This window comes from Haliaeetus albicilla, chromosome 6 (genome assembly GCF_947461875.1).
Source record: "Haliaeetus albicilla chromosome 6, bHalAlb1.1, whole genome shotgun sequence".
Taxonomy (NCBI): Eukaryota; Metazoa; Chordata; class Aves; order Accipitriformes; family Accipitridae; genus Haliaeetus; species Haliaeetus albicilla.
Window position 1 is genome coordinate 19,832,559 of NC_091488.1, and position 25,287 is coordinate 19,857,845.

Here is a 25,287-nt window from a genome sequence, read left to right on the forward strand (position 1 = left end):
ACAACAGTGCAGCCAGCCTTGTTGAAGGACAGAGTTGAGTGCAGTGGGGTTTTCTTTTTCAGTCACGCAGAAATGAAGCTTCAGCATCAGCTCTCATGCGGGCTGGAGGTGGCAATTATCATACTGATGGGCTGGCTGCTTGATATGATTTTTTTTTGGTCCTTCTGGTGGTAGTAATTTTATTTTAATGTTAAAGACTACACGCTTCTCATTAAAAGGCAAGGCAGTTGCAACACAATACTAAAAGTGATTCAACACATGTTTATAATAATTTCTGCTTCTGACTGGCAACACATATTACTATGCAAGAACCTAATGTGTTTCATATGATTCAGGCATAAATCAAGACTATATTTCTTTCTGCAAGATATCAACAATTGTGGTTAGAAGTACCTTGGACAATTCTGGCATATACAGATGAGCAGGAAATATATCCAGATTTTTTCTTTGGCAAGAAAGCATGCATATTTTATTTCTGAATAAGTGATAGGTGAGGTTGGAGAAATCCTTCTCAAAGAGGAAGATAGGTAAAGAAATCCTCAGAGACTCAGATCGGCATTGAAAAAACTTTCTTTTTCTTGGGGCAGGACACTAATGCTTATGCAAATTTTTCAGCCAAAAATCTCCATAGGTGCAGCTGAGCTCAACTTTTGGGAAAAGAAGCTGTATGAGCTCGTAATCAGTCATACCTATGATGTTTGCTACTCTCAAATCTATTATTGATTTGCTGAACCACTACAACCTTGACAGCAGGGCTTGTGATTAGGATTTTGTTTAGTGACTCAAATTTTGTAGTTCCAGCAAGTGACAGGCATTTTTCACTAAGGTAAGCCTTGCAAAGGGAAATTGCTCCTTTTTCATATAGAAAACTGATTGCCCTGAAGGTCATCGGAAAAAAAGCTTTCTAGACACAAGCTAATTTCAGAGATGATGGAAATAGCCCACAAAAACCAGTCTGCACACAGCATGTCTTTTGGGAGAGGGGAAAAAGCTGAGCCTCCCAGGAGAACAGCACTCCTGGACTTTGTTTGGCACCAATGCCCTTCCTTTGGTAAAAAGACAGGTGCTGAGCTAGCACACTCCCTGTGACCACTGTCAGGAAAAAGGAGTATTTTTACCTTTAGTTCTTCCATTTCATAGAAGAGTTTCCAAGGTGTTATAAGGAAAAGGAAGGAGCGAAGTGCTTACCAGAGCAAATAGCTCCAGTAATTCCCAAATTGTTTATGAAAGTCAGATTGAGTCGGTATCAAGTTTGTGAGTTTCTCTGCAGCAAATAGCATCTGGCCAAACTTTAATTTTGCTGCTGGTTGAAAGAAAATTGTGATCAGTAGCTCAAGCAGCGGAAAACTGCAGGAAAAGTGTAGAGCATTATAGCATGCTTCTCTCTAGCAAAAGCTCCTCCACAATCACAAGGCCAAATACAGTTTAAAAAAAAAGAAACACAAGATTCCCTGGTATGTAGAGGCTTCACAGGATCAATGTCTTTAAATGGATCATTTAAAATGCTTCATTGAATAATGCTGTAATATAACAGTCTGTTGGAAGCTGTCTGCTCCCCGGGATCACCGCTCACCAGACATACCTGTTAGCTGATACTGAAAATAATTCTGCATAGGACACTCAAAGTTTAATCAGAGCAGGTTTTTCAAAACCCTTCACTGAAACCCAGATAACCCAGATAAGAGAAGAAATGTTTCTAGATGTACACTGTTGAAAATGAAAGAGGAAAAACTGCATTTATCTGTTTACTCTTCCTGGCCCAAGGGGATAATCAGTGCCTGTTGCTTTGGTCAGCAGCTAGCAAGGATATAATGAAGAATGGCCTTAATACCATCTGGTTTAGTTACAGAGGCTCTCTAAGATATGGAGCCAACAGGAGACAGTCCCTTGGCGTACAGTACTGGGCTGCTCCCAGCCAGCAAGCAGCCACTACAGCTCTCACTGCCTTTTCTCAGAGCTGCTTCAGCTGAGTCAGGAGTTTCTTTGCTTCCCTGCATTTTTGTTTTTCAGTGATGGCTCCGTTTCTCTCCCCTCTGGCTTGCCTGCACCTTCAGCCAACATCAGTGCTCTACCTACACTTATATTCAGACTATTAAATAACACACCCACCCTCACAGTTGATATTTCTGACCAGCTTTGCACCTCTAAGGGTGAAGTTTTTATTTCTTCCCTCAATTTGTTCTCTTCAGCCAGGTCTGGCTTAAAAATAATAAAAAAAAAAATAAAAGCACTCATCCATTTCAGCTTTGTCTACTGCACAGTGAAGTCCAAAGGGTGCAATACTATCTGACCAAGCAAAGCTAGCCCCCCCCGCTCCCCAATATATATATATATATATATATTTATAAACTTGCACGGCACTTTTCTGTCAGGACATGTTCAGTCCCTCAACACAAGCCAGTTCTAATCCAGTCTTGTGCAAAACCCCTTTGATTGCCCCAGCAGAGCATCCAGCCTAGTCTAGGTCTTCTGATCCAGGGAAAAACTCATCTCTGTTGCCACCTGTCTGGTTTTATAAGCTTTTTACAACTGTTTTCAGAAATTAATATTGCTATTTTCAGTTTAGTGTCATAAATCAGCTATCAGTATTGTACTGTGCTCTAGCCAGTTACCTGCCATCCTCGAAGAACTATCCTCCTTTTGACAAAATATTGCAGGAGCAACAATGAAACTAATGAAAAACTGTTGAAACCTGCTTTCCAAAATATTAGAGTCCTTTCCAACCCAACACATGCATGCCCATGTATCGCAGCTTGCTTCTGTTTTTTCCTGCTTCTCCAGTTGAGCAAAATTCAGCAAGCAACCAGTTCACAAAAGCATACTGTTGATTGCAAAAAGGCTGACTTATGCTTTATTTTCCTTCCTGGGCACATCAATTAGAGCGTGATTGCACTTAGCATTTCTGCTTCACAGAACTCCTGAAAGTTTATTGTTTGTAACCCCTTAGATATAACTGGCCCATGGGTTGAAAAGTTGGTAGAGCAGGACAGACACACCTCTTCTCCGTAAAAAACCCTTTACACTACTGAAGTATTCCTCAGCTGAATTTATTTTTCTCTTCATTCTTATAGAGCTCACTTTAGGCCTACCAAATGATTCCCGAAGACAAGTTCAAGCTCCTGTTACCGCTTCTAGTTTCTTGTTGGGTACAGTTCAGGTCATCTTATTAATTTATGGTTGTTAGCCAAACTGCTTCCCCATCAGTTCTGCCTCCCTCAGCTGTTTTTAGCAGACAAGAGCCAGGAGAGACTCCAGTTACGCAGCAAGTTTCACATCCTCACCACCCGTTTCTGACCTCCCTTTGCTGATCTCAAGTGGAAAATCAAAGTCCCAAGGTGGGTGTTACAGATTCCTGCATGGGGCAGTTTCTGTGAAGCCCAACGCGCGTTGGCATGTCTTAGGAGGCAGGGAGTGTGCTTCATTTTGGGAATAATGCTGCTTTGTGTTTCTGGACTAAAACATTGCTGGGGGGGGGGGGGGCGGAATAAAATATCTTTTCTGTCCTAACCCTGAAGTTTAAAGAACTGCACCCTGCAGGTGTCTTTCCCCCTAGTTAGTCTCATCTCTTGCATTCTCACTCTTCCAGACTCATTTTTTTTCTATGCACGCTGTTTGCAGCTTTCACTCTTACAAGATTTTTTATAAACATGCTAGTTTCTCATTGTCTTCTGCAGCTGAAGCTTTTTGCAAACCCAGCGCCTATGAAGCAGTTCCTGCAGAGTCCTTGAAAATGAGAATATTGAAAAACCTAAGCTTACCGAGATGAAGGAGGAAACAGCTAACTAACATTTTTTCATCCCCAAACTCCTTACCCTAAGTAGAAGGAATTTCAAATAAACAACAACTCTTCTAAGAAACAGTTTGTTTAGTGCCATCCATGGTTGCTTCAATTATAACTGATAAATATTACATATTCTATTATAATAATTTATATAATTTGCTTTTTGTCTACTGAGGATGGGGGTATTCTACTTTGATTAGTGAATTCTGACACATAGCCCACATAGAACTAGAAATACAGCTCCTAAATGCTAATTTCTTCCATTTAGGTTACAAGGCAGGTTGCAAAGCTAAGAAAAAATGTGTCTTAAGATATCAGATCTATTACAGACAATGGGTTTTTTTAATACTAAAGAATCCCAGCTCATTTAGATCATTAGTAGCAAATATCTGAAACAATGCAATAGAGAAAATTAAATGTTTCCACAAGTTTTCACACTCACCAAAGCTGTGCTGAATAGAACAAGCATTTTTCCTGCTGTTTCTGAACAATCGTTTCAACTCCAGCAACCTGAAAATGACTATAAAGAATAAACTGAAATTTTACTACTATCTGCTGTCCAGCAGTTGTTTTATAAGTCAAGAACTGCTGGGCAATTAAAAACTAATGGACTGCATGCAGGTAGTTTCAGCTGTTTCTGGTAACGAGACAACTATTTACATGAGGATTTCAGCTGTTTATCATACAGTTATCTCCTCTTTTAAACTGCCTTTATTTTTACTAAGTAACTGCATAAGTAAGTTGCTTACAACTATGATCAATAATTAATTACCTTTGGATTCTTTCTTTCCCATCATAGCCAGTTACAGTGACACCACCTACAAAAAGAATCTACTTGGAAGTTGTGTGCCACAAACCACAAACACAACTGATTCCTGTTTTTCCAGGTAAATGAGAACAGTTTCACGGGTTACAGATACATCTTCTGATACCACTGCCATTAGCACCATTTACTTTTGGTTTCCAGAAGACCAGTTCCATGTGTACAAGAACAATTGTAATTAAAGGCAGACACTCGATATTTATTTCTCCCTCCTCAGCATTTTTTAACCTTAGTTGCAAATTATTAATGGCTAGGATGTCAGTACTCTAAAATCACAAGATGATAAAATTTCAGTTTGGTGCCTGATGAGATGCTGTGGGCTCTAATCCTGAAATAATGATGCAAAATGTAATTGAGTCATAATATGTCTAATGTATTGGGTCCCGTGTTACAACTCTCAAAACCAGTCAATCATTCCTCTACTTTCTGAGTAATCTTCTGTTTAGCATCAGCCATATTAAGAATTACTTTTCCAGAAGAAAAAAAAAAAAACCAGTATCAACCCAAATATATTGTAGAAGTCCTGACAGAGCTATATCAAAACCACAACCTTTAAGAATATGTATGATCTTGAACAACAAAAAACACCAGTCTAGTCAGTAGAAATATTCCTCATAGACTTGTGTGAATGGATCTTTTATGATGCTGCTTTAAAAAAAAAAATTTAAAAAATCCTACAAACTTACATCAATGGCATTTATATCATCCTTCTTTCACTATCAGGCAATGGAGCCCCTTGTCAGCTCATGTTGCTTAAGACTGATAATTGCAAGCTGTTGGTTTGTAATTCCCTATATTGTCCCAATAAAAATTTCAGTCTGAGAATGGGAATCCCAAAACAAACTCTCACTGGCATAAAGATACTAATAACTACAAACACAAACAAAAGGTCCTCATTTCAGGAGATACTGAACATTTGTAAGTGTACTTTAAAAGAAGGCCAACAAATTATTGAAATGTTCTAAAAAGTTATTTTCAGGCCATTACATGCTGTTGCTGCTGAGCTAAACATAAACATTTTGAAATCAAGTGATCTGGTAGGTTTAAAGATGACAAAATATTTCAGTCTTGAATTTGGCAGTCCAGATGGAGAAGTTCAGGGTATAATGAAAATATTTCTACTGAGACATGATTTAAAAATAAGGTAGTAACAGTATAATCAGAATTTTATCTTCTTCTTAACAAGAACAGTACTAACAATTGAGTTAGTGGGCCACATCAAGTAAGCAGGTCTATTTGCAAGAATAAAACAAAGTCCAAAGATTACAGATCAACATGAACCTTTCTAATTTAAACACTCCTAAAAGCATAAAACTATTTTATAGGGCTCCATTTTGTCCTACTGCTAAGCTTCCTTCATTATTTTTATCAAAGCACCATTCCGAGACTTACAACTAATGTTAACGCAAGCTGTTACAGTAACGAAGGACACTGAGTTCCAGTTTAAAAGTAGAAACACGCAGCCAAGTAACGAGTCAAAGAAGATGCATCTTCAGAAAATAAGGTAGTCTGCCTTCTTCCTGTAACAAGCCTGTGATCTTAAGAGTAATGAGAATAAAGTGCATGTATTCATCTTTAAACTGGTTGCACCTGAATGACATTACAAATGGCCTTCTGAACAATTAAGAAGTCAACAGGCATTAGCTGTATAACATTTTTATTTTACTATATTGACATTTTATGCACAAATATTTTATCAGAGTAAAAATACAAAATAATTGTTTCATGTAAAATTACCAAAAAAATGCAGAACACAAAAGAAATGCATATTAGCAGAGTATAAGTGTCTTTATTTAAAGAGTAAAAAGTATGCAAAAAACCTTCTGTTTTACAAAAAATTGGGAATATTCTTTCTATGCTTTCCTTCTGGCAGCAACAGAACAGCCTTTGACAATATATTCTACATCTTTTATTTTACTGAAGACATCAAGTTAGTCACAGATTTCCCCCTCAACTACAGAGAATGTGACAGTGCTTTTATACTGTTTGAAAGAATCCTTCTTTACTAATTAGAACACAGTGGAAAAGCAGATGATCCCACAACAAAGAACCCAAAAGACTATCATACCTACTGAAAAGCTGCAAAATAATAATCAGATGTATTTACAAAGAAAGTGTGATATCAGAAGTTTTCCCTAGAGGGCTTATCATGTAACAAGAACACTAAGGGGAATAAAGTATTGATACTACATTTCAATTTTGCTGTTAGTTTATCCTCCCACAGTCCAGTTTGATCTAGAAAGCTGGTATCTTAAGCTTCTCTTCTTTTTATACGGTGTTTTAACTAAAAAGGCCTCTCATGAACTCTGCTAAATAAAACTAGTGACTTGTGTTGGACTTCTGTTTAGTAATGGAGTGGTGTTATATACATAGTTGCGGCCACTGAACTATCAGCTTCATCTTATTCTTAGTAATCAAATCTGCATAAGTGACCTCAAACAATTGCCAATTGGTGGAATCAGACTACTGTAACAGTAATAAATGGACTCATGGTTGACCTCTCATGACAGATGAATTTACATATTTTGCTCAGGGCTTAAGATTTTTTAAAAAACAAATAAAACCAGCATGCTCAGTACATGGAGTGCTTTAAGAGCTCAAGAATGAAAACAATATTAAGAGTTACTGAAAGAATCTGGCAAAAAAAAAATTATAATCATGGTGATGATGAAAAAAGTAGGCTAGAACTACATGCAAGATTTCTAGTTAAGCATAAAGTATCTGCAGATGAACATCCACCTATAGACAAAAAGCTCTGTCCTCAATGCATCTTTAAAATGAACATGAGTCTTCTGTGTTCTTTGCCCTCTGCCTGCAAGTATGACTGTTCCTTTTTGGATCAAGAGCAACAGTCCAGTGCTCTCACTACTCAGTATAAACACATTTCATGTTTAGAACCTCACTGTACAAACACTTTTGATTTAAGGTTTAAGAGTAGCTCAATCCCTCACAGAATTAAAAGTTTTCCCTTATCCATTTGCATTTTAATTGTTAAGTGTTACCAGAGAGGGTTTCACTTACAAAAAGTTGGAAAATATGCATGGTGACATAATATACTGTTTAATAACACGAAGGGGCAAACGCAAAACCAATATTGCATCATTTTCAGCCATCAAAAGAAATAGTCTAATAGGTATCAGTACAGAAGCTCAAAAATAGCAGCCTACTTTTTACTGCATGTATAAGTCTGCATGAAGTACTCTCCGTAGCTCAGAATTCAGAATGCATTCCAATTATTTCTATTCATTATCCATACTTCAAATTGCACCCAGCTCTGGAGCATGCATTTGGCTTATGAAGCTTCAAAAACATCACTTCACGTTCAGAAAGAAATTAATTTTAAATAAAAAATACATCTTTGTATTTTAATATGTCAGACTGTACAATAATTTGGGAATCAAACTTCAGTTCTCTGTAAAACTATTTTCAACTTGCATTTTGTTTCTAAACAGGGACTACTGATTGTGATTAACTTAAGTCTTCCGTTCCTAAGGTTGACTACCGTGCAGGTATAAGCACCTTGCAGATCAGAGCATTAACCCCCCCCCACCAAGACAACCTACTCTTTGGGTGAGGGCTATTTTTTCAAGTTTTCAAATCACCTGATGGGGGTGGTAGTGGAGGAAGAAGTTTAACTTCGCTTTTTGCTAAATGGCTACCATTAACAATGTCTTTCAAAACAGGTAAGTACTTGCCCTCATATATGCATATTGTCTACATATTACAATGAAATACTCATAATTGGCTTTTCACCTAAGCCAGATCTAAACCTGGATCTCCTTCTTCAGCACTAATCTTCAGTTCAGTCTAGTCTTAGTTTCCTTTGCTTATAAACACAGAAGCTATTTTAAGAACCTGATGCTTTGTAACATTTAACATGTCTTTCAGCTCTGCTTGATTAAATAAGAATAATGAAAATGTTTAACTTTGAAAGCATCAAATGCCATTTGGTAGTTCAGCAGAGAACAAAAGACTGGAAAGGACTGAGTTCAGAGAACTGATCACCCTGCTTGCTGTAGGTACTTCATTTTTGTTAAAAGCGCTGCAAAAATTACTTTGTACAGCTGTGGACACAGAGCGCTGACCAGTTCAACCTTTCTCACCCACTTCAGATTGCATACCATAGAGGCCCTGACTCAAAGTTGCAGAAGTTGTGATGATCCCTTAACTTATATTGAAATATATGCTGTTAAAAGATCCAAATTTATGCGAGTCCCAGTTCTTTATAGAAAATCATGCTCTATATTGTACTGTCAAGAAACAAAACAAGTTTCCATTTCTGATAAAGGTAAGAGCAGCAGCTGCTCTGGTTATATAGGAAAGGGCTCAGGCTCCTGCTTTCAGGTCCTAGTGCTTAATTATCTTTCTCTGTTTGCAGTGATGCTGTAGCTAGTGCCACTGCTGTAACTGGCTGTGCAATGCCATGGAGCTGCATCTTGGCTAGTTTCTTCTGCTCACATTCTGTGACCAACCGATTCAACTCTGCTGCGCTGTATCCAATCAGAGTTTTCAAGTCGCAGACAAATTTGTACACAAACCTCTTGCCTTGCACTTTGCAGATCATGTCTCCATCATAGTAATACCTGTAAAAAAAAAAAAAAAAAAAAAAAATCAATGTAAACTTTCAGCATCTGTAACTTCTATATGCATTGGTTATTTACTTAAGGTCACTCAGAGGCCAAAATATGAATCTTTTTCTCATCAAGATTCTCATATAATTTCACATACCAAGATACTGTTTAGACATTTTCTTGTATGAGGAAAGGGAAGAGAGTTGAAAATTGTCCCTGCACCTTGATACGTTAAGGAGAAACAAAACATAGTAATTCTTTTGTAGGCAGTCGGAAGCACCAGTTCAGAAATGGAGGTCTCAGAGGAGTTTAAAAACAGCTTGTGGGGATGAATAAATTTTATACAGTGCTCTGCCTTAAGAAAATTTCGTTTCCCCACTCATTATTGTCCTTTCCCATCTTTACTTGTCTCTGCTTTTCTGAGGAAAAAATTCATGTTGGACACAGTTTGAAAGTTAGCATTGTAGTTTCTATGCTACTAAAGCAGCCGTTCTCTCCCTATTGTTTTCAAAGATGGAAGTAAAAACTATAAAAGCATTTTTGGCAGTATTTTTTATAGTTCATATGCTGGCAAAACTACATCCTTTGCCTTTACTTACAACTAGAAGTGGCTTCTCTAACTATGAATACTTTTTACATTGTGTCACAAAAGAATTATCAGACTGGGCAGAAAGGCAGTAAAGATAAAGTCTATATGACCCACTGTACTCCAGAGACATTATAAAACTTTAGGTGATACCACTAAAACAGAAGTCAGAATTTTACAGTTTTGTTGCTGTTCTTGTCTCACTGCAGGCACTAATAGAAAGCACGTCACATTTCTCATTAAGAAAACCTAAGTGAGTGGGACATAACTTGGACTTGACGAGCTTAACAAGCTTGTGATAAATTTGGAAAAAATCAAAACCAACCAACAAAACCCCCCCACAAAACCCTACACAATTTAATTTCCTCAAAACCACCACCCAAATGTAGTACCAATGAGCCCAGATTTCTTGACTGTCTAAAACTCAGTCCTCTGAGTGACATGCTTGTAAAGCAAAGACGATTCTCATTCACCCACAAAATTAAGTCAATTAAAAGACTAACTTCTGTCTCCCAGCTCTAGTGGAAAAGAGGTAAGTTACTAAGAATCCAACCAAATTTCTTCAGACACCTCAAATTCTGGGAAAAAAGCGCACCTTTTAATTTCTTACTTTTGAGGGTCACAATCTAAGCAACAGGACCAAAGGAAAGACAGGATGCGAGAGACTACGTAGAAAAAATGATGGCAAGCCTGCTGGTTACTGATATGATGCAAGAAGCCACAGAGGTCTGTTATGGAGTACAAGAACTGTCAAGTGCCACTAGCCAAAATTTTTTGTTAACTCTGTACAAGCATTTACATTTATTATACAATCCTGTACAATAATGCCTGTCTCAAAATAATGCTGTAGAAAAATGCTTTACAAAACTGAATAAATTTCTTTGAATTATTTAGTCCACATTACTGATATGATCAGAAAGGAAAAGAACCACAAGAAATTAGTCCGCATTTATGCAAAGGCCCAAAACCATGCAAGATTTCCACATCTCATGCTAGAAACACTCAAGTTAGAATTCAGGCAATGTGGTGAGAGGATTTTTTTCAATATTATGTTGAATGCATTTCTGATTACAGCATTTACTTATTCAAAAATATAGAAAGCTAAAAATAAATAAATACCCATGCAAGTTCACAAAGCCTTAGTTACTGGAATGTTCCGAGTCACATGAAAGTTTTGTTTCAGAATAATACAGATGAATTATTTTTCTTCAAGTCTCACTTCCCTGCTGGATAATTAAACAGATGTTGATTTTAGAAAATTTACCAAGGTGTATGTAACAATGAAAGCTGCTCTTTTGTTTTTCACCTGGCCCTAGTTTCTATACTGCCTGGTTTTCCTACACCTGGGCAGAAGAGCTAGCACATTTCTCAATAATATCAACATCATTTTCTCTATTAATCAACAATTGAAACAGTAATTTCAGTACATTAGTAAGCAAAACATATTACTATTTAATAAAACTTTAGCTTGGCAACAGTGTTTATCATGGGAGTAGCAAGAGGCATTAAATATCCCTTCAGACATTCAAGTGTTAGAAAACATGTCAATATTGATGCAGCTGCCAAAATGGCAACATTGAGGCATGTGATTTCTGTAATTCTGTGACTAAGATATAAATGCAAAACTTCTCTAATAGTGATTTATGCAAATTACTGTGCAGACATCTGTTTAATATCCCAGTGATAAGAACATTATTCTAAAGTTCTTCAGCTGTCTTTGAGATGTTCTGTGGAGTTTGTTGACAAAACCCAAAAAACATTGGCATCATTTACATCATTTTTATGCTCCAGAAAGTTTTCACATATACCTTCAGTACACAAATGCATAGATTCACAAAACCAGGTTGGAAATATGGGAATGGTATTGCAACAATACAGGCTGGGGAGCAGCTCTACTGGAAAGGTCCTGCTTTGTGCAGGAGGCTCTGGACCAGAGACCTTCTGAGGCCCTTCTCACCCAAGGGATTCTGTGATCCTATGAAAACAGTAACATTCCAATGTAGTATCTAAATAATGCAAGAACAGCCACACAAGACGAGACTAAGGATCTGTCTAGAACAGGATATAGACTCCAACAGACCAAAAGAGGAAGCCTAAGGAAAAGCATGAAAGTAGACTAAGCATATATTGATGCTCTTCCTTGCTTTCAATGATCTGGGGCTCAGAAACTTCTAGAAGTCACATCTTTCCATACCTAATGTCCTTCAAAATATTTCTTTTTCATTAATTTGTCCACTTTCCTCTCAAACTCAATTCTGGCATCCATAATACTATGCCTCAAGAAGTTACAAGACAAACTAAAGAGTATAGTTAAGATGTGTATCTGGTGCCTGCCAGTTTCTTCTGATGCCTCCTGTTCATGTAAATGAGACACTGAGCAGTATTCTTTACTGACTCTATGCCATTCATGGTCTTTTAGACTTCGATCTCCCCCAGTGAAAGTACTCATTCATCATTACGCATATTGATGTTACTTAAATTCTCCCTAAGAGACTAAAGAAAGCCAGAATACGGTAACTTTACCATCATTTCTCATGGAGGTATTATAAAATAGAAGCTGATTTATTTTTTTTAAAAGCAATGCTAGATGCATTTACTTCCTTTTAAAAAAATAACGTAGCCAAAAGTGAAAATGCTGAAAAGTAGATCTTAGATCTCAGACTTCAACCAATATGCAACTTCACTCGTACAGGAAGAGCTCCTAAAACTGCTTAAATAATCTGCAGGATTAGGCAATAAATACCTTTCTTGAAAACTAATCAAGAGAAATAGATTTAACCATATCAGAGTAAGAAATTAGAAGTTCAATCTTAATGATTTCAGAGAAATTGGATGAATCTTCAAATTATTCCAGAGGCCAAAATAATCAGGGCAAAAAAGTCTAAAATTCAGGTACTTGCATTCTTCCCCCTCCTGAAGCACATCACCCACAGTGATTCAGTAACACAAGTCTCTTTTACCAATGTCAAAATACAAAATCACGATGGAATGAAGACAGCCTGAAATGCTTCCATTTCTTCAGATTATAAAAGTTCTCCATGTTGGAATCGGGTAAATTGAAACTTTCCTGTCAACTGTATTTTTCAGTTTAACATCCTTACCATAAGAACAATGGAATGGATCAATCAATATTTGAAATTAAAAAAGTTTTGTTACATACAGAAAAAATTGTTACATACAGAAGACTACTAACAATTACGTAATTACAGGAAAGTATCCGTTTTATACCATAACAAGAGCAAGAGGAACATGAACAAGTAAACTGTAAAACATAAAAATAAGTCAATAATTCAGAGTATTCACATATTTCTGGATCTTTCACCAATAATCAATATTGTTTGGCACACTACTGAAAGCATAAATGCTGAAGATATATCAAAAAGAAATATTTTTCTGAAAGTGAGCTACCCAAATTAACTATCATATCAGTTTCAATCATCTTGAAAAAAGAAAATATATTTTTAAGAAGTTACTGTACTAGCTTCTTAAAAAAAAAAAAAAAAAGAAAAAAAGAAAAAAAGAAAAAAGGAAAAAAAGAAAAAAAAAGAAAAAAACCAATAAATACCTTGCCCCTAAGATTACTACAATCTGATGGGAAGGAGTAGCTTCAGAGGATCTGTTTATCCCTTTACTAAAAAGTCGCAAGTCTTGCATTATGGTAGTTAAAAATAAAGTAGCCAATTGGAAGCAAATCACTTCATATCTGATCAGTACCTAAAGTTTCTTACCTCAAAGCCCGACTAAGCTTCTCATAGTTCATAGTGGGTTTGTTTTTGCGCTGTCCCCATTTTTGTGCAACCAGTTCAGGTTGATTCAGTTTAAACTCTCCTTCATCACCAACCCAAGAAATACAGTCCCGAGCATCTTTGTCAGTGAGAAGTTCTAATAAAAACTGCCACAACTGGATTTGGCCATTGTTTCCTGTCAAAATAGGAATAACAAGATCCATTTCAGTAAGTCCTTTTTATGTTCCCCTCATAGCTAAAAATTTTCAACCAACATATTAAAGCAGACCAACATAGACTATATAATGGAAGGAAAACTTGCACTTAATTAATTTCTTCCAATTATTCTTCTGTAAACATTTTCCTGCAAAGTCATCAGTATTAATCTATTAAAAAAGAAACTAATGGAATACAGGGGAAAAAAAAATAAAAATCAAAATTTCAAATAAACCTGTCCCTAGAACTTAAGAAAAAAATTACATAACACTAAACAGTCATTTAGACACATATCTATCCCTAAAATAGAGGAGATTTAGCAAGAGCTGCTTATTCCTTTTCAGGTATATACAGACATACATATATGTAATAGAAGTTGTTTTTAAAAATTGTTTAGTCTCCAATTTTCAAGGTGAAATATTATAAATACAAAAATAAAACCCCAACCCAAACTTCAGTTTACGTCAATATAACATCTTTGTATGTCCAATCATTAAGATTTCTTTTTAACTCAACTATCTGCAGTTAAATTCCTAAATTCTAAATGAGATACAGGTAACAGATCTAAAGTCTAAAGGGAGAAACACAGAGTATTCTCCACTGACGTCAGCCGATAAAATCTTGGCCTAAGAATCCTGAATGACACTGTAATAGACTTTTATGGAAAGTTTAAAACAAATAAAAATTCAAGGGGAAGGAGAGGAAAGGATTTTACAGAAAAATTCAAAACAGTGGAGAGAACCAAAGCAAAAATGACAGCAAGAAAAAAAATAAGATAAGGAAATTAAGATGAGTTATTAATAATCAAAGAGTATGTACGAATAACAGTAATTCCAGAAATAAAATGCAGATTTAGGGTGCAGTTTTCCAGAAGGTGCATTCACTTAACAAAACAAGAAATCTGAAACTTGCTAAATTCTAAAGTCACCAAACTGGGGGGGGGGGGGGGGGGGGTGGGAGAGGAAGGAGGGGAACAAACAGAGCAAGTAGTAGCTAGGCTAGGATTCTATAACATACAGCTTATTTTCTCCCCTTTCTGCAAATGGAAAGTGGAAAGAAGTTAGAAGCTTGAATAAATGCCATGCAGTGGTTTGAGAGCGCAGACTGTTAAGTGATGGGAAGGGAAACAATTTTACGCATTTTATTTACTGCAGGACTCAAAAGCTGCAGCATCATGTTAATATAGTGCCTGTGTGAGGTGCAGCAAGGTAACCAACCTACCAGGTCTGCATATGCTTGTGATATATTTTGTAGCTACAGTCCCCTTCACACCACATGGACTTCTACAAACCTCACATTTAGAGTGACAAAGATGTGTTCTACAAAACTGTAATTCAAATTAATGAGTGTTTACTGCATTTGCATTTAAAAATAATGGAGACAATACCTGTTCTGTTCCCAGGGGAACTTCTATCTTCCCCAGAGATCCTTGGAGCTCTCTGTACTTTAGCTGCCTTTGCACTACTGTTTATTACTTTAATGGTAGTTGGGGTAGCAGGCTGTACAGATGCTGGAATAATCTGCACAGCTGTAAAGCAGAGAACATTGCAGAACATCAATTATAAATCACTGGCACAGAAACAGGCATGTATTATTTATTAACTGTATTATAACAACATCTACAAGCTAGTTTTCTCCTTTGCTAAGATGACACATTGTATAGTCCACAATGCTAAGAATAATTTAAAGACTTTTTACGTCTTACAGTGGAAATTGTGGTTTTAGACTCATAGTAGAGATGCCACATTACAGATGAAACATCAGCTTTAGTTTACTACCATGTGTATTACATGTTTCCATAAAAAAAACCCTTATGCCTTTTTTTTCATCTTTATGCTGTTGCCATATGATCTACCCTAACGCACATTTCTCTAGTCACTGTACAACCCTCCATACCTGCCATTCAAACAGCAATTAAATACCCTTCTATTACAATGGTGCAAGAGGATGCAAATACCCCACTCTAGGTGGCTTTAACTAGACAAATCCAGGATGTAATACACAGTCTATCTATTTAACATATAAGCTGCTTACAAGTCTTCTGAAAATTGATTCATTTTAATAATTGATGACACTGCTTCAGCTGGAAGAACGAGTTTCAAATAACTGGAAAGTTTCTTTAATGCATTTTTTCTAGTATTGATTTCTAAGCAAGTCCTCTCTTCCACACTACCCTTCAATTTTTGGAAACACTTCCTTTTGAAACCGTAACATTTTAATATATCCATTCATTAATGCAATATATAACCCAAAAAACCAGAACAACTCAAGACCTCAAATATATATCCTAGACAGCTTATTTCAAGAGAGTGGGAAACGCACCATCCAAAATGAAAGTTAGAAACTTTCATAGTTCAGGTCATACACTTCCTTTCAGCCAATAACAAAGTATTGAGAAACTCAACATTTTGCTTTGAAGTTTCAAATATGCTCTCCTCTCCTCACCAAGGAAAACTACTCTCTAGTGCTTTTCTAAATGTTATACTATTGTAGTGCTGAACCAAAGTACAGCACTAAACCTGCAAACAGTTAACTGCTGGCAAAAGTACTTACGCTGATCAATAGTAACAGTTGCTATTTCTCCAGAGTGTTCTTGGCTAGCCAACACATCTGCAAATTAGGAAAAAAACCAGTAAGCTTTTATTTAACCCACAAATTTCAAGTCACCTGAAGATCAAAAACTTTCATATTTCATAGAGGAAAAAAGTCAAAATTTGGTATCAGTTTGCAAGAGACATTCATAGCTCATGGTCTTATGAATAGAGACATTTAATGTCTGTCATTCAATTTTTAGAAATAAGGATGTAGTGTATATGGTGAATTTCAAGGTATCTTATGCATTCTCCATCCCCTAAAACCTTTAGCTATATCATGTAAATGAAGATGGAAATAGTTTTTAGTCTGCCAAGTTACATCCAAACATGGTAATCTGAAATGCCCATGTACATTATTCTATTATACACATACATCACTTATCGGTTGTGTTGTGTACAACGTAAGGATTTCGCTGCCTATGCTTAATAATCTTCACTTCTATATGACATAGAGATGTATACTAAATAACACACAATCAATATTTAATTACAAAACTGTCAAATTCAGAAGATGCACAAACTAAAAATCTTTATTAAACCAAGGAGGAATCATCAGTCACTACTTCCTCCCTATTAGTTATGAAGTTTGATGAAAGATGGGCAAACAGTGTTTAGTATGCAGACACGTTTCCTAACAGCAGACATTCTCACTAATACCTCCTGTTATCTTGTATTGATGCCCTCATTTTTACTGCCAGTATTAAACAGAGGAAAAACAACAGCTCACAATTGTTTTCATCTTTAAAGAAAGGGGAAAAAAAAAAAAAAAAAAAAGAGAGAAGGGGGAAGGGGAGTAAGTAAAGTCAGTTACAGAAAAATCTCCCATACACTTTCGAAGAAGCTCCAAATGGCTCCAGAGAATTTCTCCCCGTGGGACACGCTGGAAAAAGTCTTCTTGACTGAGGCTGCAGAGCTCCCGCCCGGGAATGCTGAGTGCATTGAGGTCAATGTCAGTCATGCTGAACTCCTTCATTACCCACACCACCCAGTGGAGCACCTGGTCTGTCGACCACTGCACTGGGTCTGGGAAAAGAGAGACAAAACTACAAATCATCCCATTATATACTGCAAGGTTCCTCCTCACTGAGGATACAGAGCTAGTCCTCACTCTAAGTTACAACAAGAATGAAATACAAGTGGTTACTGATCCACAGCATTCAAACAACCATAACCCAAAGTTCTCTCTTTTTTTGTATGACCTTTTCTGAAGGCCTTTTAAAAAACTTTATTTAGGGGGTTCTTGTTATCTATTTATTTATTTTTTAAAAAGGGCCTGCTTCTAGGGCAGTCAGTGCTGCTATTCAGTTAAAGTCCAATGACAGTATGTTTTCACTTATATAAAAACTTCCATAAAATAAAATATATAATGTCAAGAAGTGTAGTTACCATGACCAAATCTGACTGGATGGAAAGTTGACTCCTCTTAAAATGCTGACAGAATGGTGTTGCTTGGTGGGGAGATGGAAAGGGCAAAAAAGGTATTTCCTTTAGCAAAAGCTTTTACATCAGAACTATGCCCAACATTTCTCAAACACAGAAGGTATTTTTTTCTTCTTCTTCCATATGTCTTTAGTTTCAAAAAAGAGTAATGGCTCTCACACCAGGCTGCTCTTCCTCAAATATGTTGATCAGCATGCGTTTATGATGAAATATTACATTCTAAACTCATTCACATTATCTCAGTTTCTAAACCATTTGAAATCACCATCGTACTGGGTTTGGCTGGGATGGAGTTAACTTTCTTTATAGCAACCCATATGGTCCTGTGTTTCACACTGGTGACCAAAACAGTGTTGGTAACACACTGATGTTTCAGCTACTGCTGAGCAGTGCTTGCACAGAGTCAAGGTGTGACTGACTAAAGCCCAAGGGGTGGAATGTGACTCCCCTACAATGGACGAAGGCTCAGAGGAGATAGGCAAGGGTGAAGCGCCCATGCAGCCCGGAGAATAATGCAAAGAAGCTGACTTTATCTCAACAAAAAGGAGGTGGAGGGTGGCCTTTGTTTTAGATAAACAGCTATCAACAGCTGAGTGGATCAACTGGTGGTGTAAACTTCTCCCTGAGTTAGCCAGACCAGCATGTGGGGAGTGAATACATGGCTCAGCCCAACATAGAGTACACAAACTAGACAACTAGCAAAAGAATTTTGAAGAGAACAACAGGCTTGGGCTGGTTTCAACCCACGTCTTTCTTCCCAGCAACTGGGGACACCCAACATCGTGATGGTGAGCATATATATACAGACACCAGTAATGGGAATCACATTGGTATTGTGATTGAACAGATTATTGCAATTGTTGTATTTTTCTGAGTGTAACTCACCTTTGTATTGTGTTTTTAGCATAATTTGCATCACTCTGCTAAATCAGAAATATGATGTAACATCAACCATCTTCAAGTAAATTTGATATTAAATGTTACACCCTCCACACATGGAATATCTAAAGGAATCTGGTCAGAGAGTATTGGAGTCCCGACACAAGGCCTTCTCTGTTTCTCACTCAGCCACCCTCACAAGTAGGCTGGGGGTGCACAAGAAACTGGGAAGGGACACAGCCAGGACAGCTTTTTAAATGGTCTTTATCTTGGCCCATGATTTTTTTCTTTTAAACTCCCTTTGGTCCTTTTGATTCTTTCCCCCATGCCTCTGGAGCGGAAGTAAGTGACTGGGTGGAGGCTCACCCACCAAGCTGGGGTCAGCCCACCACATGGGTGGGCTAATAGACATGCACTATATATAGATAGATAGATAGATAAAAACATAGAACATTAAGTGTAATACACCATATCTAGAAAGACTACATTAAATAAACCATTAAACCAAGATTTGATACAATAGGACCCAATGCATACCTATATTTGAATCAAACAAGCCACAGCATCAAGTTTTGGGATGCTTGTCTGACATTTCAACAGAACACAACAGCACGTGGTTTAAATGCCAGTGCCAAACACACAAAACTATAGACAACTCACACACCAGAGGAACATATAGAAATGGTAATAAATAATCAATTCCAGATATGTGCCATACATGATTCGTTGACTGAACACATTTTAACATTAAAACTCTGTTGTTTCAAGCAGTATTAGTGTGAACAAGCTAGAAAGAGGATGGGTAAATCTAAGCATCATCTTGAAAACTTTGCTAATGTTGTACGCAATATATTAAAACATGTCAACAAGTATGAACTGGAAATGGAAACTAAAGCAGGGATATTTACTTTTACTGTCTCAAGGGCAAAAAACAGGAGCAGAACAATTATGTACTTTTAAATACAATATCCGAAACAGATGTCACCTTGACAAGTCTTCATTTTAAGAATTAAAGGAAGCAAAGCTTTCTAAGTCTATAAACTTTATCTAGAAGCCACAAATTCCATCTTGCTTAATAAAGGACAGTAACATCGCATCATTTTTCACTGATGCTACCTAAACCATACAATGTAATCCTTTGGGAAAAGCCACACCAAAAGGGTTTTGGTCTTCAAAACATTATCAGCAGTGAATTTTCATCAAAAAGCTGCTAATTTATTCTCATTGACAGAACATAATCTGCAGGGTAACATGAATCATTACTTTCTCTAACCGGTTCCATGGTTTCCAAACTTCTGCTGCTCCCTTTCCTGGCTTTATTTCTCATACCAATTAATATTTTCCTTCTTCCTAAAGACCTTTGCAATGGTACCAGATTTTTGGATTGTATTAGCAGAAATACCTTTAACAGCTAAGAACTAGCAATCTCCAGTAAACCCCACCGAAACATAACACAAAGGGAAAGCCACAACATTTTAAAGACCTGCTAAAAGCTAATTTTCCATTTGCACCAAAACAGAGAAACCTGTAAGGATGAAGATACTGAACCACTAACTTCCTGGATGATCATCATTTACTGACTGGATTTGACTTTTAATATCAACGTACCCTGTCTTTTGAAAAGATTCAAGGAATAATTCCAGAGAACTTCACAGAACCAAGCCTCACAACTCTTTGAAGGAGCCTGTTTTCTATTTTTTAAGATGTGTATTTATAAAAATGGGGGGGGGGGGGAGGGGGGGGCTTTGGGGGGAGACTACATAAGAACTTTTAGAACATTCTTTATTCTCAGAAACTTCTGACTGTATCATAACATAGAACTTAGTGGTGCCTTGTTTCAACCCAAGTCCCTGCAACTTCAACTCAGATAACATTTAAAATGTTATTCTTTATAGGAAGGCAATTTAGCACATTTTTCTGATATCAAGAGAACACTATTATTCTTAATACAGAGATCTCTGCCATAATGAACTAGTATGATTTTCCTGGAAAATCTGCACTCCCATAATACAAAAGATATTGAACTTTTAAAGTCACAGTTGCAGGTTATAGGGTTTTCTTAAAGTAGCAACATTATTAAAGTTTATTAACAACATTATTCAACGTAACAACAACATGGTTTTAAGTAATTTTCTTCTTATATGAATGGGAAAGCATGCTGAAAAATCTCAGTCTGCTCCTGATAATGCCTCACTCCCCGCCCCCGCCCCCCCCCCCCCCCCCCCCCAAGTTCTGTGTCTAATCCCTAATTATCAACAGACATAGCATGATAAAACCTATTTTGGAAGTGCTTGCCAGTAAGAACAACAAAAGGGCATGAAAAAGCCATTGCTTTAGTTATCAAAAATACGTTCAAAATACTGGCAAGCTCTATGTCCTTCAAAGACCTCTAGCATCACTGGAATTCTTAAACACTTCCAAATATCCCACTTGCCAAATATATTCCAGTTTTGCAGGTCTGCTTAGATACTACAGCTTCATGTGCTGAATACGCCTTGACAGTACATTTTTGCAAGTCACAACAAGCAACTCAGCTGGATAACCTCCTGAACGTGAGGTAGGTCTAAAACCCACAATTTCAGTTCAATCCTAAACAGGCATTCAGAGATGCTTTTTCTAAGCTAACCTTGAATTAGCAGCCTGCTAAGTAACAACATTAATTCAAAAGAGATAATGATCTACCAGAATACTTAAATTCAGTTCTGAATCATCTTCTTCCAGTATGTTGAAGTCAAGTATGGTTTTCCATGCAAAATCAGATTTAACACCATACTCAGCATCCTACAACCTATGGACAAGTTGTTTCAGTATCTTTACAGGCAACCCCCACCAACTACTGAGTGTAGTTCAAATTCATACACACACGAAAAAGAGCCTTATCACTAACATGCACATTTTTAAGGAGGGGAGGAAGAAGAAAACTGCTTTCTAAAAACTGCAATAACAAAGTTATGAGGCAAAAAAGCACTATTTTAATAAAACTATCACAAGCGCTGATTCTACTTCTCTTTAGCCTTCTCTTATGCAGGTATTTGCATTGTACTTACCCATACCATAAGAAGCTTTCTCTGAGGTACTGGAGCACTTTAATTATATAACCAAAACTAATTATCACTTATGAAAAAACATCAATTCCCCAAACAAACAAAAGAACCCAGCCCCTACCTGAACATACACGCACACACACACAGAGTCATGTATTATTACCATAGGGTATTCCAAGGCGCTCCTGCTCCTTTCGGTATCCTTCCAACGCTGCAGCCCATCGCGTCACTTGTTCAGAGGTTTCATCTGAAATTGTTGTAATATGTTTTGTTCCATCCAAGGTTATCACTTGAGCTTCCTCAACAAGGTGAGCTTCAGCCTCTGCATGATGAGCATCTGGATCAATCACTACCTCCACAGTCTCCACAGGCTTCACAATTTCAAGGATGTTTAACTTGGGCTCTATCCCTAGGTATAGAAAGAACAAACACAAAACTTAAAGATAGCAATGCAAATATGAAAAAAAAAGGTTGTTTTAAAGCTTTCTGATAAATAGGTGTTAGCATACTTAAGAAAGAAGCGTGACACAAACGCATCATCAAATTTCTGCAAGTGTTCTAAATTAGAATGTCATATTCTATTATACAGTATATATTTTAGTAAGGTGAATACAAAGCTGTCCCTCTTTCCTCTCCCAGTATTACAGCTTCCTGTTCTATTTAGGTGATCCATTTCACGTATCTTGAACAGAATGTTCATCATGTGGGCATAAAGAACACGTATTTTGGAAAGAAATACACCAAACCAAACAAACAAAAAAAAAAAGCAACCCCCCCCCCCAAAAAAAAAAAAAAACAGAACAAGCATCCACCTCTCTCCCCCAACAAAGAGGCATTTCTTTCAGCCTTTACAATATTTCCCTGATATCTCTGGGGTCTACATACAGGAGTTAGCATTTTCTTTCAGTACCCTGCAATAGGCAGTGTGTTCAACAGCAAGTTAAAAGAAAACTAACTAGAAAATTGTTCATGTTTTAAGCTTCACCAGCTATTCATGATTTGGTTTTATGTCTGTTATTTAAGATATTAGACCACAGATTTGGAAGATATGTCTATATCTATTCTGCAGCAATAAAGAACACATTCACTAATGCTACTAATGCTTTGTATCACCACCTTCTCTGTTGTCTTCAGAGAAGCTATTTTGTCCAACTGGTGCATCACCAAATTTCTGACATTGTATAGAAGATTCTTTTTGTCATTATAATATGCTAAACAGAAGAAAATTCTTTCAATTTTTTGTGACATAATTTCCATTATAATAACAACTAGCAACCACGCTTCTTTAAGAGATTTTTATCAAACATATTTGCACATTTAAAAAAAAAAAAATCTGTAAGATTCCAATTTATTATGACTTGGAAAACCTTAACTAGGGTTAGGCAGCTGAAAGTAGGATTCACAGAACATTACATGGCCTGAGTAACTTCAGTATCTTGTTCCGTAAGGTATTACTTTGGGTCCCTCCCGTCTAATCTATATTAAAGCTAAGTATAAGATGATAGATTCTGTAGGTGACGGTCTTAAAAGCTAAAACCGCAATCCATTCACAGTTTATAAGGGAAAACAAATGGAGTACTTACCTGTAGTACAAGTAAGAACAAACCAAGTCTTTCAGACAAGTATTCCTCCAGACTTTAAAAGGAATTCAGCTTGAGAAAAATATTGGAAAGGGAACACTACAAAGACCATAAGTACATGCAGCAATATGAAATTAAGGAATTGAAAACAGGTGTAGGCAACCAATAAGTGGCTGATCAGATGAAGAAGCAAATACAAAGAAAAAGCAAACAAGTACCTTACTTAGGAGAGTGTTTTATATAGGCCATCTAAGATTAACATGCACAGCACAGGCTTATTTTAAAGTCCAATAGGAATGGGTAAGGGAAAACACTAAGGGTTAAAATTCGGGTTTTCATCTTCAAGAAAGAAAGTAAAGAAAAAAGCTTCTAGAGAGGAACAGTTCACTATTGCTCAACAAAATAATTCACTGTCTGTCAAATAACTACATGTCAACAGAAGCGTGAATCTACTGCTTTATCCATAATGCAAACATGGAGATCAAAGTGATGAGTCTCTGTAGAGGAATCAGCTTATAAGTAGAAATGTTGTGAACTAACAGTTGGCCACCTAACCTACTGCAACATTAGATCAACATTAATTCACTGGATTTGTTTGCATCTCTTCTCACATGTCTCCCTTTACCTAATGCATAAGAAAACAGGTGTCCAGTCTTCCTTGGACAGCACTTAAGTTGTGCAACACAATGTGACTACGTCACACACCCCAGAAGTATAAACTGGTACAAAAAGTACAAAAATTCAAGGACATTAGCTATCAAGAGATGTCCAGATGTTGCCAGTACAAGCCCTTTCACTGCTATTTGTCTGAAGCTAGAGAATACTAGGGTTCAGACTGACCTACAGGCAACCTGCTTTTTTTTTTTTTCCTTAAAATGTCTAGTATTAACTATAGACAGAGACAGGACATTACTCAAACTGCACCTTTAATCTAAATCAGTATGTTTCATTACACTTATGAATTGTTCCTTTACATATTGAAAATAATAAAAGCCTAGTTATTGCCAAAAAACAGTTTAGAAACCACAGTCAAATGAGGTGTTACACACTTAAAACGCTCAGACTTCAGCTACCTAAATCCAAAGAACGTTTTGCACTTAACCACCACTGAGTCCCAAAATCTGTGTAAGTATCTATAGTACAACTACATACACATGCACAGAAATTCTCAAAGCAGCTAAACACTAACCTCTTATGTCAGTCAAGCGTTTAAAAAGTAGGTGGAACAGCATCTGTTTGGGAAAATGTTAATTTTGCAGGTGTGCTTTGGGTGTGCATAACAGACAGAACTGTGTTCAACAGAAACAGCAGCTACAGATGCTCATTCAAAACACAGCCTTGACTTGTTTGTGTATGCGGTACATGAACGACTTGAAGGGCAGGTTAACTAGACTACCTGTTCATATTCTTTGCAAACAACAAGAAATAGAAAGCAAAACTACATTGTCCACCTCCATAATACAGGTCTCTCTGCTCCTATTGCTCAAACCAATGACTGTGAGAGATCACTGCTCTCATTGCAGCCCTTTCAATTTAGTATGTCTGTCTCCCACAGTTCATCTGAAAAAAGCATGGCCTGGTTTCTGCTGGGATAGAGTTAATTGTCTTCCTACTAGCTGGTTTGGTGCTATGTTTTGAGTTCAGTATGGAAGAATGTTGATAACACTGATATTTTCAGTTGTTGCTAAGTAGTGTTTAGTCTAAAGTCAAGGATTTTTCAGCTTCTCATGCCCAGCCAGTGAGAAAGCTGGAGGAGCACAAGAAGTTGGCACAGGACACAGCCAGGGCACCTGACCCAAACTGGCCAACAGGGTATTCCATACCATGGGACGTCACATCCAGTATAGGAACTGGGAAGTGGGGGCAGGGAATCGCCGCTCAGGGACTAGCTGGGTGTCGGTTGGCGGGTGGTGAGCAATTGCCCTGCGCATCATTTGTACATTCCAATCCTTTTATTACTACTGTTGTCATTTTATTAGTGTTATCATTATCATTATTAGTTTCTTCTTTTCTGTTCTATTAAACCATTCTTATCTCAACCCATGGGT

At 37.0% G+C, this 25,287-nt stretch overlaps 1 protein-coding gene across 4 annotated transcripts in view; it reads right to left on the reverse strand.

Annotated features, from left to right (window-relative positions):
- Positions 1-6,244: 6,244 nt before the first annotated feature.
- The window catches only part of GABPA (GA binding protein transcription factor subunit alpha), a 28,496-nt gene continuing 9,453 nt past the window's right edge, over positions 6,245-25,287 (reverse strand). For 3 of the 4 annotated variants that reach the window (XM_069785307.1, XM_069785309.1, XM_069785308.1), the window contains 6 exons: positions 21,823-22,068; positions 17,125-17,319; positions 16,256-16,312; positions 15,090-15,230; positions 13,490-13,682; positions 6,245-9,187 (listed from right to left, as the gene is read on the reverse strand). In XM_069785307.1, coding sequence (XP_069641408.1) covers positions 8,959-9,187; positions 13,490-13,682; positions 15,090-15,230; positions 16,256-16,312; positions 17,125-17,319; positions 21,823-22,068 — 1,061 coding nt within the window. In that variant the 3' untranslated portion in view covers positions 6,245-8,958. The remainder of the gene's footprint in view (positions 9,188-13,489; positions 13,683-15,089; positions 15,231-16,255; positions 16,313-17,124; positions 17,320-21,822; positions 22,069-25,287) is intronic. The other variant, XM_069785310.1, reaches the window with a different exon arrangement.